Source organism: Carcharhinus amblyrhynchos, chromosome 2, assembly GCF_965287045.1.
Source record: "Carcharhinus amblyrhynchos chromosome 2, sCarAmb.v2.hapA, whole genome shotgun sequence".
NCBI classification, from domain to species: domain Eukaryota; kingdom Metazoa; phylum Chordata; class Chondrichthyes; order Carcharhiniformes; family Carcharhinidae; genus Carcharhinus; species Carcharhinus amblyrhynchos.
This window is the reverse complement of record NC_137325.1, coordinates 117,069,146-117,081,598: the sequence shown is the minus strand read 5'-3', so window position 1 is coordinate 117,081,598 and position 12,453 is coordinate 117,069,146. Positions and strand designations below refer to the sequence as shown.

General features: G+C 41.0%; 1 protein-coding gene across 8 annotated transcripts in view; it reads left to right on the top strand.

The window, feature by feature from the left end:
* The window catches only part of mpp7a (MAGUK p55 scaffold protein 7a), a 467,172-nt gene that overhangs the window by 308,503 nt on the left and 146,216 nt on the right, over positions 1–12,453 (top strand). For all 8 annotated transcript variants that reach the window (XM_080211719.1, XM_080211709.1, XM_080211666.1 and 5 more), the window contains 3 exons: positions 2,668–2,799; positions 4,423–4,504; positions 4,613–4,698. In XM_080211719.1, the coding sequence (XP_080067845.1) occupies positions 2,668–2,799; positions 4,423–4,504; positions 4,613–4,698 (300 nt within the window). The remainder of the gene's footprint in view (positions 1–2,667; positions 2,800–4,422; positions 4,505–4,612; positions 4,699–12,453) is intronic.

Below are 12,453 nucleotides of genomic sequence, written 5' to 3'. Positions count from 1 at the left end.
GCCCACGCGCTGTGCATCACAGACTGCACTAGAATTAATCATGCTGAACTTCAGCATGCAGGTCCTATTCCCGCTGGAGAGGCTGGCAGCATTATGCTGAGTGGGCTACTGCGCATGTGCCTGCACAAGTGGCCCTGCACTGCTGGTCTCCAGATCGCTGGCCAGCTCAATTGCTGGCCAGCCCCATGATCTCCTCATCGCCATTCTGTCCCCCTCCCCACCCACCCCGGCCTCAATGCTCCTCCATCAGCAGCCCCAATCGCTGGCATCCTTCCTTCTGTCACTCAGCCCAAATGCAGAGTGACAGCAGGATCCCCCCAACCCCACTGATCATCCTCCAGAGGCCCTGCCCTCCCATCAGGTCCCGCAACCTTGGCACTGCCCTATACCTGATGGGCAATGCCATTGTGCCTCCTGGGCATTGGCACTTTGCCCTGTGGCAATGCCAGGGGCCCAGGTTGGCACTACCAAGGTGGCAATGCCTGAGGACACCCCACGTGCCTGACCCTTTGGGGGGCCTCAATTGCCCCCCTTCACTCCAGGGGGTTGGGCCACAGCTCCCCGCAACTGGGGAGCTATACTATACTCCGCTGGAGTGAACCACTCCTGGCACTGGAGGGGGGGGTGGTGAGAGGCTAACAGGCCTCCTAATGCTGTATAAATAGAATTTAACTCGGGATCTGTGTACATTATGCAGTTCCATGCTGAATTCTGGCACAGAGCTGATGGTGCCAGGAATTGGGCTGCCAGAGATGAGCAGAGGCCATGGCGCCCAATGGGGAGCCAACAAAATGGCCTCTGCTTGAATCTTCCAGCCCACTGCACCACAAAAGCAGTGCAGTGGGATGAGAGAATTGTGCCCCCCTCATATTCATGATCACCCTTTTGACCTTGCCATTTCACATGGCCTTGCTACTCCTATATGTTGATTACAGAGGAGGCCATCTCTGATCATTTCATTGTATCACCCTCCACCCACATCCTCCTTCCCCCACCCAACACCACTCTGAGTCAATTCCAGAAAAAAAAAATTCCCAATTTCTCTTGCACCTGAACTTTCAAAATCCCAACTGCCTATTCTTACAATTCCCACAGAGACCAAAAACAGTTTTTAAAAAGATGGATTTCCCAGTAACCAATGGAAAGAATCACAGGACACTATTTCAGGACTTTTGCTAAAGCAAACCATGATCATCCTAGACTAAACATTGCTTAACAGGTAACTAATACATACAGTTGAAGAAAAGGTAGTTTAACGCATCTGAAATATACCTTCTGAAATGGTTTTACTTTATCTTGCATTCTGGCAGATGGGTAGCAATACAACATTAAATCCCAAATTAATTCCAGCTCTCCAAGATTCACTTCTCCCTGTCCTGTCAGGTTGAATCTTCCATTGTCCTTCAAAAATTGATCCATTCAGCCCAAGTGTTTCAAAACCATTTTCACTAGCAAGGCCCACCTTGGTGACTCATTGTTGTTTAAATCTCTAAAAGCCTTATCTTCCTTTCAAACAGAAAAGCAACTTGTAAAAACATGCTGCTTAGTTGTTAACACAAAGTTCACAGCAGTAGTAGCTGCTTCTCCACACAATGGTAATTCCTCATTTTCTCTCACTAACATTATTCCCTTTCTTGCGACATATTACCCATTTGGAGCAGGTTGACAAGAGGGCATCCCTGCTGAAATAAGGCTGTGTGGTCGTTTTCCATGTGGTATTGTATATGGGTTATTGGAGCCAAGGGAAAGATTTGTTTTGCATTACAGGTGCTTGAGGTTGTGGGAGAGAATGCAGTGTCATGTGTGTGCATTTGGCCATCACCCTCCATGTGTCCTGTCTGCCCTTGCTGAGCCTACACCAGTTACTGCCTTTGTGCCCACCTTCCGTTTTATCCATGCCACCTGTTCTATAGAATTCCAAGGGGAGTATACTGATATTGTCAATTGACTAGTAATCCAGAGACTGAAGGTCTGGGTTCGAATCCCATCATGGCAAATGGTGAAATTTGAATTTGATAAAGATCTGGGAATTAAAAGTCTAATTATGAATATGAAACCATTGTCAATTGTTGTGTCAATACATCTGGTTCACTAATGTTCTTTTGGGAAAGACATCTGCTGTCCTTACCTGGTCTGGCCTACATGTGACTCCAGAACCACAGTAATGTGGTTGACTCTTAAATCCCTTTGGGGATGGGAATAAATGCTGGTCCAACCAGTGAAATCTACACTCCATGAACAAATAAAAACAAACACCCAGCATGCAAGACCCTCCCCTCCACTCTTGTCCTGTTGGCCTGACTTCCTGCTCCAGGGAACAGCACAAGATTCTGCCTGTCAGTTCTGTTTCTCTTTCCACAGATGCTGCCTGACCCGCTGAGTCTTTCCTGCATTTTCTGTTTTTATTATGATTGAAATAACTATTTGGATAAGGACAGGAATGGGGATAAAATGTTCAAACCTCAGATTTTCAAAACCTAGACATGTATTTTGTCAACAATAATGTTACCTTACCAAAAAAAGCTGTTGTATCAACTAACATCTGCTATTCTATGCTTTATGTTGTGAATTTCTGACACCACATGACAAACATCATCTTTCTTGCCTGTAACTTTTACCAGAGTGTTTTATGTAATGGATGATGGTTTATCAACTGGATATTTGCAGGCTTTACTGTCGGTTCATGACACAGTGGCTATGAAGAATTATGACCCTGTATTGCCCCCTATGCCAGATGATCTTGACGATGATGAAGATTCAGTGAAAATCATTCGACTTGTCAAAAACAAAGAGCCTCTGGTAAAGTGATACCTTTAGATTATATCCTCTTTTCTGTTGTTTTGTAGTTGCATAGAAGCCTTAAACAATACGTTCACCTGTTAATTATCTTTTCCATTGCACATTGCCCTCTTCAGCAACTTACAGATACCTTTCTATCTTTCATCTATCTCACATGACATATCTACTTCATGCACCTTGTGATAGAGACTCAAACATGCCACACACTACCTATTACTGGATGAACTGGGATAAAGTTTATGGAGTATAAACTTAAATCTGAGACCACACAAATGTAAAATTTGTTTGAACAAGGTTCTTTACATTACAGTTCCAGAATCAATATGATGGTATTTGAGCAATAATGTGAGGAATGCAGTTGTTTCTACAGTGCCCATTCACACTGCTGCAGAATCATAGCAGGGGGGAATGAGTAGCAGAGCTTGATTTGCATACTCAGATGGATGCATGGTGACTGATTATTGTCCTCTCCCTGCAGTCCACGTTCTGCCGATTAACATTTTTGCCTTTCCAAATCCACTTTTGGGAGATTGTGTTTTTTAATCTAGGCTGTAAGCTCTGAAATCCCTTCCCTAAATCTCTCCACCCCTCCTCCTTTAAGGCCTTATTTTAAAGAGTACTCTTTTGACAGTCTTTTAGTTGCCCTCTAATATCTTCTCCTTGGGCCATATATCAATTTTTGTCTGATTATGGCTGCTTCATATTAAGGATGCAAATCAATACAAGTTTCTTTTAATTCAATTCCAACATGTACTGAACCAAAAGAGTGTGGTTGCTGGATTTCGGAAATGAAAACAGAGATAGGTCAGGTCAGGCTGCTTTGGTGGAGAGAGAAAGAACATTGACTGAACTGTTAACTTTGTTTCTCCATAGATAATCTCTCTCATGTGTATGTCTCATTTTCTGTTTTTATGCCAAGCTGCCCTGGCAGCTTTTGACTGGATTTTTGTTATGTATCCAAGTGATAGTATTACTTGCAGATCAGTAATTTCTATTTGTTTCAGAATAAATGCTCAAAATTTCTAAAATTATTTGAGCTGAATTTAAGAAACTGGCAAAATACATTGAGCTGTAATAATATGCACCTGTTGGTTTCTAAGTTAAACCAATCAAAATGCATTTTCATCCAGACAGGCTTTAATGTATGATGTTCTACGATGTGTTTAATGGTGACAGTGGATTAATTGTAATCGATGTACAAAGCAAATGCCCTGATTTTGATTCTTACCTCTGTATTGTACAATCTTAATGCTCCTTTTTTATGATATAAACTTCAATGTCAATCATTAAGATCTCTTTAAAAACTGAAATTCCAGCCTTCAATTAAGTAAGCTGTATTCAGTGCATTGTTTAGAAGTATTTGGATGACTGAAATGTACATCATTCAGTTCCTTTAACATTTACTCAGTGAAGGGCTTCACGTTACATTGAGGTTAATTCTTCAGTAAATGGTGCCTTTATAAAAACGCGACAATTGTGGTGTCTAAGCCACAACGTCTTTTCAGTGAAATGCAATCATAATTATTGTATTCTGTGTGTATGTGTGTGTATAGACTTGGTTCTCTGGTTTTGCTTATTAAATAGACTGGTGAAGAATTCTTTTTTTTTGTTCTGGATTGACAGGGAGCAACAATAAGAAGAGATGAAGCCACCGGTGCAATTGTTGTGGCAAGAATAATGCGTGGGGGGGCTGCCGACAGAAGTGGTACAATTTACCAACTTGTACAGTTTTGTGAAAGCATTTTCAAAATATAGTCATTGAGAATGGCCCACATCATTTATGTACACGGTCAAATATGTTTTGTTAAAATAGGCCTCATCCATATCGGAGATGAGCTGAAGGAAGTTAACGGAATTGTGGTTGATGATAAAAGACCTGAAGAAATTATTCAGATATTGGTATGTATTTCCTTTCTCCCCACCCCTCTCAACTAATTGTTAGGAATTGTCTGTTTTTTATGTAGTTAACTCTTTGCCTTCACATGAAAATTCATGTCCTATTACCCCATCTGTCCAGATCTTTCTGAATGCTGTACTTTTTTGCACCTAACCTCCTAGCTTTGCACGATTGGCAAATTATATAACTATGATAGAAATGCACTCATTTACACAATTAATGACTGGTATAAATAACAGGGAATTAACTAATATATAGTTTATTGAGTCACTCCTTTTTTTGACTAGCCTAATTATGTTTACTAGCACAAAGTTGTCAAATATGTCAGGTTTGTGCACCTTAATTTACAGAGCATTTACAAACTATTGTCCAGAGTCTGAATAGAGAGTCGGCATGGACTCAATGGACTTAATGGCTGCCTCCTGTGCTGCAATTACCTAATCACTTAATTTCTGAAAATTTCTCACATCACCTTGGAGAGACAGTTATAACTTTGTGTTTCATCAAAAGGAATGATTAATTATTGACACCTATAACAGTTTGATCACAATTTGTCCATAATCTTCACTCTTAGAATTGGTTTATAACACAAAATGTGTGGCCGAGTTGATGAGAAGTAGGGATGCTGCAGTAGAAATTTTACAAAGAGCTTTAAACATGGATGTGGTGACTGAAGATTAGATAATCGCTAATGTTTTTCAAGGACAAAATGTTACGGTAGTCTGCTGCTGGGTCTCCAGGCAGTGAGTTTATAAAATTCGCTGAATAATTTCCTGCCTGCCCCTGACATGCCCACAAACCTATGGGTGAGGCCGGAAAGCCTGCCTGTCTTTGTCCCAGTTGAGGTCCTTCCATGGCCATGTCCTTCTGGTCACAATTTTTCAGCTGAGTAGAGCAGCTCAAAGATGGTGATTGGGGGAGGCAGATCCCCTTGCTTTGTGTCTTGGGCAAGAAAGGATTGAGGGGGTATGCCTCCATCATTGGCCCATATTTCAATCTCTCAATATCTTCAGAGGGTATTTAAGAGTCAGTCATGTTCCTGGATGTCTGGAGTAGGCCAGAACAAGGACTGAAGATTTCCTTCGTGAAAGGACATTCATGAACTGGATGGGATTTTATGACAATTGAAGCTAGTTTTGTGGTCACTATTATTGAGATTAGCTTTTAGTAGATTTAATTAATTGAAATGACATCATGGGCCATTCAGTTGAAGGGCAATTAGGGATGGGCAAGTGTTACAGCATGTAATTTGGAGTAAGAAGTGTTCTTATAAGCCTTTTTTTCCTAAGTAATTATTTTACTGGTATCTGTTGAGGGTTCTGAGCATTGTGTTCTGCAAGCAAGACCAGTATGACATGCTCCCATTTTCATAGTTATAACTAATTAATGGGTGGTGAGTCTCTGGAACGGGTGGTGAGTCTCTGGAATTCTCTGCCCATTGAGGTGGTGGAGGCTACCTTGCTGAATATATTTAAGTCATGGGTAGATAGGTTTCTGATAGACAAGGGAATTAAGGGTTATGGGGAGAAAGCGGGAAAGTGGAACTGATCCACTTCAGATCAGCAGGCTTGAAGGGCTAGATGACCTACTCCTGCTCCTATTTCTTATGTTCTTATGTTCTTAATGTTCTGCTAAGTTACTGTTATTGTTAAACTTAGTTATTTATTTATATAAAACAGATCATTCTTTAAATAGCATATTCAGCTACCTTATTTGTGGTCTCAAGTTACCATATCTTTTTGGTTACAAGGGGAAAACAGCAAGTTAAAAGAAAATTAAGTTTTTGATGTTCAGCGTGGCATCATGAGATTGTATGTAGTGATTAACTGGTTTATGTTGTGCATTTGTTTGACTGGATTTCAAGTTAGCAGCACCATGGTTATGTTCAGGGAAGTCTGACAACACCAGGTTTTAGTCCAACCTATTTATTTGATAATATTCTCACTAGCTTTCGAGGGGACAGCCTCTTCACCTGACGAAGAGGCTGTCCCCTCGAAAGCTAGTGAGAATATTATCAAATAAATAGGTTGGACTAAAACCTGGTGTTGTCAGACTTTTTACTATGTTCAGGGAAGTCAGAGAGTTTGATGAGGGATGTGAGGACTGGGCTGAATATGTAGAGATGATGCAGTATTTATTTTTAGTGGATGGAACAGAAGATGAAATGAAGCTGTGCTTGATTCTCCTGACCGTTGTGGGGTGTAGATTTATAAGTTGATGAGGAATGTGGCCATGCCATTGAATCCAAGAACTTGCTTATTTCCATGCTGTGGCCCAGAATCATCACAATCTGATGGCCTCAGTGATTGTTCAAAGATTCAAATTTTATAACTATTTTTTGAAAAGCAGGTCAATTGGTAGTTAATTTTGTTCCAGCATTATGCCAGCTTTCAGAACATTGTGGTTTCAGAACAGTTGTAGAAGATATGCTCAGAGATGGGTTTGTCTGCGGCATTAATTAGAAGCACATTCAGCATTGGTTGTTGGGGGAAGCGACACTGAGTTTTAAGGAGGCTCTAGGAATATCTTCCGGTATGGCGGTGGCTACCAGCAATGCTAGAAATATTCAGCAGGCAAATGTTAATGACCAGGCAGGAATGCTGCACCAAGTACAGAAATGAGCTGCAAGCAGGAAGGTGAAAGCAGTAGAATGTTTTAGGTGTGGAGGATCACACAATGTCGATCTTTCTAAGTTTATGGGTGCTGTTTGTCAGCAATGCAGAAAAGAGCATTTAGTGAAGAAATGTTAGGATGAAAAGGGCAAGATGAGGGCTGAGCAAGAAACTTTTACTTCAAAGAAGCTTTAATCGGTTACGCACTACATGGAAAAGTTGGAGCAGGCAGACGTGCATGCTTAAAATATGCTCAATATCAGTGAGGTGCAAGGCGAGTAAACTTTTGCTTCAGTTGTAGTCAAAAGTAAACAGATCAAGTTGGAGTTGAACATCAGAACCTCCAAATCTATAATTAGTGAGGAAACCTACAAGTTGATGTCTAATCAAGTGCCAGTCCTTACTCCAGTAGAGATTAATCTTCGGACATATACTGGAGGGCCCATACCTCTTCATGGGGTGTTGGAAATCCATGTTACTTGCAATAGTCAAGAAGCAAGGGCACGTCTCCTTATAGTCAAAAAGAAGAGGTCAGGTTTGCTAGGCCATGAGTGGCTAAGCAAAATTCCGTTGAACTGGGGAGAGGTCAAGCACATGAGGATGACCAGGGATGTTGCTACGAAAGATCAGAAGTGTTCAAGGATGAAGTGGGTACACTGTATGATACAACTATGAAGTTGTACGTAGATCCTCAGATGACTACTCGCGTTTTCAAGCCCAGAACAGTGCTCTGTGCCAGATAAGGAAAGTGGAGAAGGAGGTGGAATGGCTGCCAAGGCTTGGAATCATTGAGCTTATTCAAAATGAATAGGCTCAATGATTCCAATTTTGGGCAGCTCCAATTGTTCCTATCCTTAAAAATGATGGTCTGATGCACATATGTGGTGACTACAAGTTCACCATTAACCAGGTCTCCAAGTTGATGCTTATCTGTTACCTAGGGTGGAAGATTTGTTTTTAACTCTTGTGGGAGATGCGTCTGAATTCTAAACTTCCTAACTCACAGACCACAATCAGTCAGGGTAGGCAACAACACCTCTTTCACGATCATCTGCAATACCAGTGCCCTACAAGGCTATGTTCTCAGCCTACTATACTTGTTATACATTTATGACCGTGTGGCCAAATTCCCCTCCAATTTGATTTTCAAGTTTGCTGACAACACCACCATAATGGGTCAGATCTCAAACAATGACGAGTCAGAGTACAGGAATGAAATAGAAAATCTAGTGAACTGGCACAGCAACAATAATCCCTCTCTCAATGTCAACAAAACAAAGGAGATTGTCTTCAATTTCAGGAAGCATAGAAGAAAACATGCCCCTGTCTACATCAACGGGATGAATTCGAAAGCATCGAGAGCTTCAAGTTTTTAGGTGTCCAGTTCACCAACAGGCTGTCCTTTTTCCCCCCATGCCAACACCTCTAGTTTCTCAAAAGACTAAGGAAATTTGGCATGTCAGCTATGACTCTGACCAACTTTACAGATGCACCACAGAAAGCATTCTTTGTGGTTGTATCATAGCTTGGTATGGCTCCTGCTCTGCCCAAGACTGCAAGAAACTACAAAAGGTCGTGAATGTAGCTCACTCCATCACGCAAACCAACCTCCCACCCATTGACTCGGTTTACACTTCCTGCTGCCTCAGAAAAGCCGCCAGCATAATTAAGGGTCACACGCACCCTGGACATTCTCTCTTCCACCTTCTTCGGTTGGGAAAAAGCTGCAAAAGTCTGAGGTCACGAACCAACCAACTCAAGCTTCTTCTCTGCTGCTGTCAGACTTTTGAATGGACTTAACCAGCATTAAGTTGATCTTTCTCTACGCCCCAGCTATGACATTAACACTACATTCTGCACTCTCTTGTTACCTTCTCTATGAACAATATGCTTTGTCTGTATAGTGTGCAAGAAACAATACTTTTCACTCTATGTTAATACATGTGAGAATAATAAATCAAAGGTAAAATATTTTCAAAACAGGAAATGAGCCAGGCATATCAACAATCCTTGCTAGAGGGAGCAAGTGACCGAATGGCCGCATGGTGGCACAGTGGTTAGCATTGCTGCCTCTCAATGGCAGGGACCTGGGTTCAATTCATAGCTTGGGTCACTGTCTGTGTGGAGTCTGCACGTTTTCCCCGTGTCTATGTGGGTTTCCTCTCGATGCTCCGGTTTTCTCCCACAGTCCGAAAGATGTGCTGATTAGGTGCATTGGCCATACTAAATTCTCCCTCAGTGTACCTGAACAGGCGTCGGAGTTTGGCGACTAGGGGATTTTTACAGTAACGTAATTGCTTTGTTAATGTAAGCCTACTTGTGACACTAACAAATAAACTTCAAATGTTAAAAAAAACTGAAGTTTAAAACAAACTGTAACTTTAAAACTCTAAGGAAGATTTGGAGTGGTTTGTAACCATCAACATGCGTGAAGGGTTGATCAAATATAATCATTTGGTTTTTGGCTTATTCTCCAGTCTGGTGATCTTTCAAAGAACAAGGGACAACATGTTGCAAGGGATTCTGCAGGTTGCAGTCTACCTGGCTGACACCTCAGTTACAGGAAAGACTATGAGAAGAACCTCAGCAATTTGGATCAAATTTTGAAAAAGCTTTCAGAGGCAGTACTGCAACTGAAGAGGAGCAAATGCGGTTTGCAGACGAAGTGTAGAGTATCTAGACCACAGAATCACTTCACAAGGCTCATATCCTATGGAAGGAAACATTTGAGCCATTGAGGAAGCTCCGGGGCCCAAAAATGTGTGCGTGCTTAGGGCATTTTTGGGCTTAGTAAACAATTATAGAAAGTTCTTGCCAGATCTGTCAACAGTGTTTGCTCCATGGTACTTTCTCTCCATGGTCATTTGTTCACCATATGTACCAACCACCAGCTGTTGATGAGACAAAGTGTAATGAGTTGAAATGTAATGCTCCCATGTCTCATCAAGAATACAGCACTTGGCACTTGCACTGTCAACTTATCAGTACAATGTCGTGTACTGAGCAGGGAAAGACAGCACAAATGCAGGCATATTGAATTGCCTCTTTTTACCAAATTTGTCATCCAAGATATTGTGTACAAGGTAATTTTCTTACTTGAGATTTGCCTAATCTCCAGTGAGCTAAACCAATTAGATAGTGGACGGAGAGAGATCCTATCTTAAGTCAAGAAATTTCAGAGGCAAGGATGACCAGTTGTTATGAATGTGATGAGTTGAAACCTTATGCGATCATAAGGATGAGTTAGGTGTACAGGATGGATGCACACTGTGGGAATCAAGAGTAATTGTTCTCCCCTCTGGTCATTTGCAAGTCATTGGATGAAATTGAAGTGGCTCATCCCGGTGCCTCTTGACTGCTAAGTCTAGCTGGGTCGTATGTTTGGTAACTGAATATGGATCTGGATTGGGAGAACAAGGTGAAGTCCTGTTTGGTGTATCAGATAAAAAGAAAATGGCACCACCAGTGCCACTTCACCCTTGGGAAGTCCAGACTTGATGGGGACTTTGATGAATTACATATTTTTTGTTGTCGCAGATGTGCATTCAAAGTGATTGGAAGGACATGTGAGTAATACTACAGCTTCTGTGACAATTGAAAAGCTGTGTCAAATTTTTGCAACTCGTGGTTTACCAGATTTGTTTGTTTCGGCTAACAGCACTATGTTTACAAGTGTATTATTTCAAGAATTCAGCCAAAGAATGGCATATGCTATGTGTGTACTATACCCTTTCATCTAGCTTCAAATGGTTTTGTGGAGCAAGCTGTTCAATTTCTGAAGGAGGGATTGAAAGAATGGCAAGTGATACTTTGAGCTAGTTTCTTAGCTTTTAAAAAATATTCTGTTTTGATCAATGCTTTTTACCGTGCCAACTAAGTTAGCTGCCATTGTTGGGTTTGAGCCCATGTTTCCAGATCATTAGCCTGGACCTCTAGATTACTAGCCCTGTATCATTGGCATTACACCACCATCTCCCTGATTATCCAGAATTCACTAAATATTAGTCAACTAGTGCAAAAAGCTAATTCAAGTAACAAAATAATTTTATTGTCAATAAGGCTGGAATGCAAAGAGCTGAAAGTTCTGATGCAGTTGTACGGACTTTGGTTAAAGTGATCTGGAGCACTTCATATTGTTCTGGCACTATACCTCCAGAAGAACATAATAGCTCAAGAGGAATTGCAGTACCATTCACTAGAATGACACTGTATCTAAGTGGATTAAATTATGAGGGTTGTACATACACTAGGCTTTTATCCTCTTAAGTGAAAGATTAAGGATGATAATTGGGGTGTTTAAGGTAATGAGAGGAAATGACAGCACAAATGGAGAAAAAAACGATGCCTTTTTAGCAAATCCAAAGAGGGCATAACCTTTAAATTAGAACTCGGCTATATTAAGGATGATAACCAGAAACATTACTTCAATCAAAGGGTGAAGTGAAGTCCTTTCCTAAAATATTGCTGAGTTTGCACCAGTTGAAAATTTCAGAATTGAGATTGATTGAATTTTGTTAGCTACGGCTACAACAATTTGGACCGAGGTAGGTAAATTGAGTTAAGATCTATTGTTTGATCTAATTCAGTGGCAGAACAGACTCATGAAGCCAAATGGTTTACTCCTGCTTCCATGTTTACTGTGTGAAGCTGGTACATTTTTCATGTTGTAGCCTAATTTGGCTCCAAATTTCTCTGAGCAGACGCATGAATATTGTCATGCTTTAATTGGCATGCCACAGAAGACTGAAAACATGGGTGCATCCAGTTCACACTTTCATGATTTCTTGGTAGATTACTGTGCAATCTATACATGATTTCTGTCCACAATTATTTCTACTTATCATTCTCGTCACACTTTTTTCAGCTTTCTTCTCATTCCATTTGTGTGACATAAAGAAGTCACCAGCTCAGTGATGGAGACATTGTTGAGTGGATAGCACAAGCTGTTTGACATTAACATACAAATTGTTTCTGTCCCTTGCAGCAAACTTCTCTCGATCTGAGAGGAGGCCTCAACTGTTATTTCCTAGAAACCTTTCAACACCATTGGAATTAAAAGCAGGTTTTGTGAAAAAGCCCAGTAGTTAGTTTAAAAGCTTTTTTGGGGAGATATGTAGCCAGTTTCCTTGATACAGTTAATTGTGC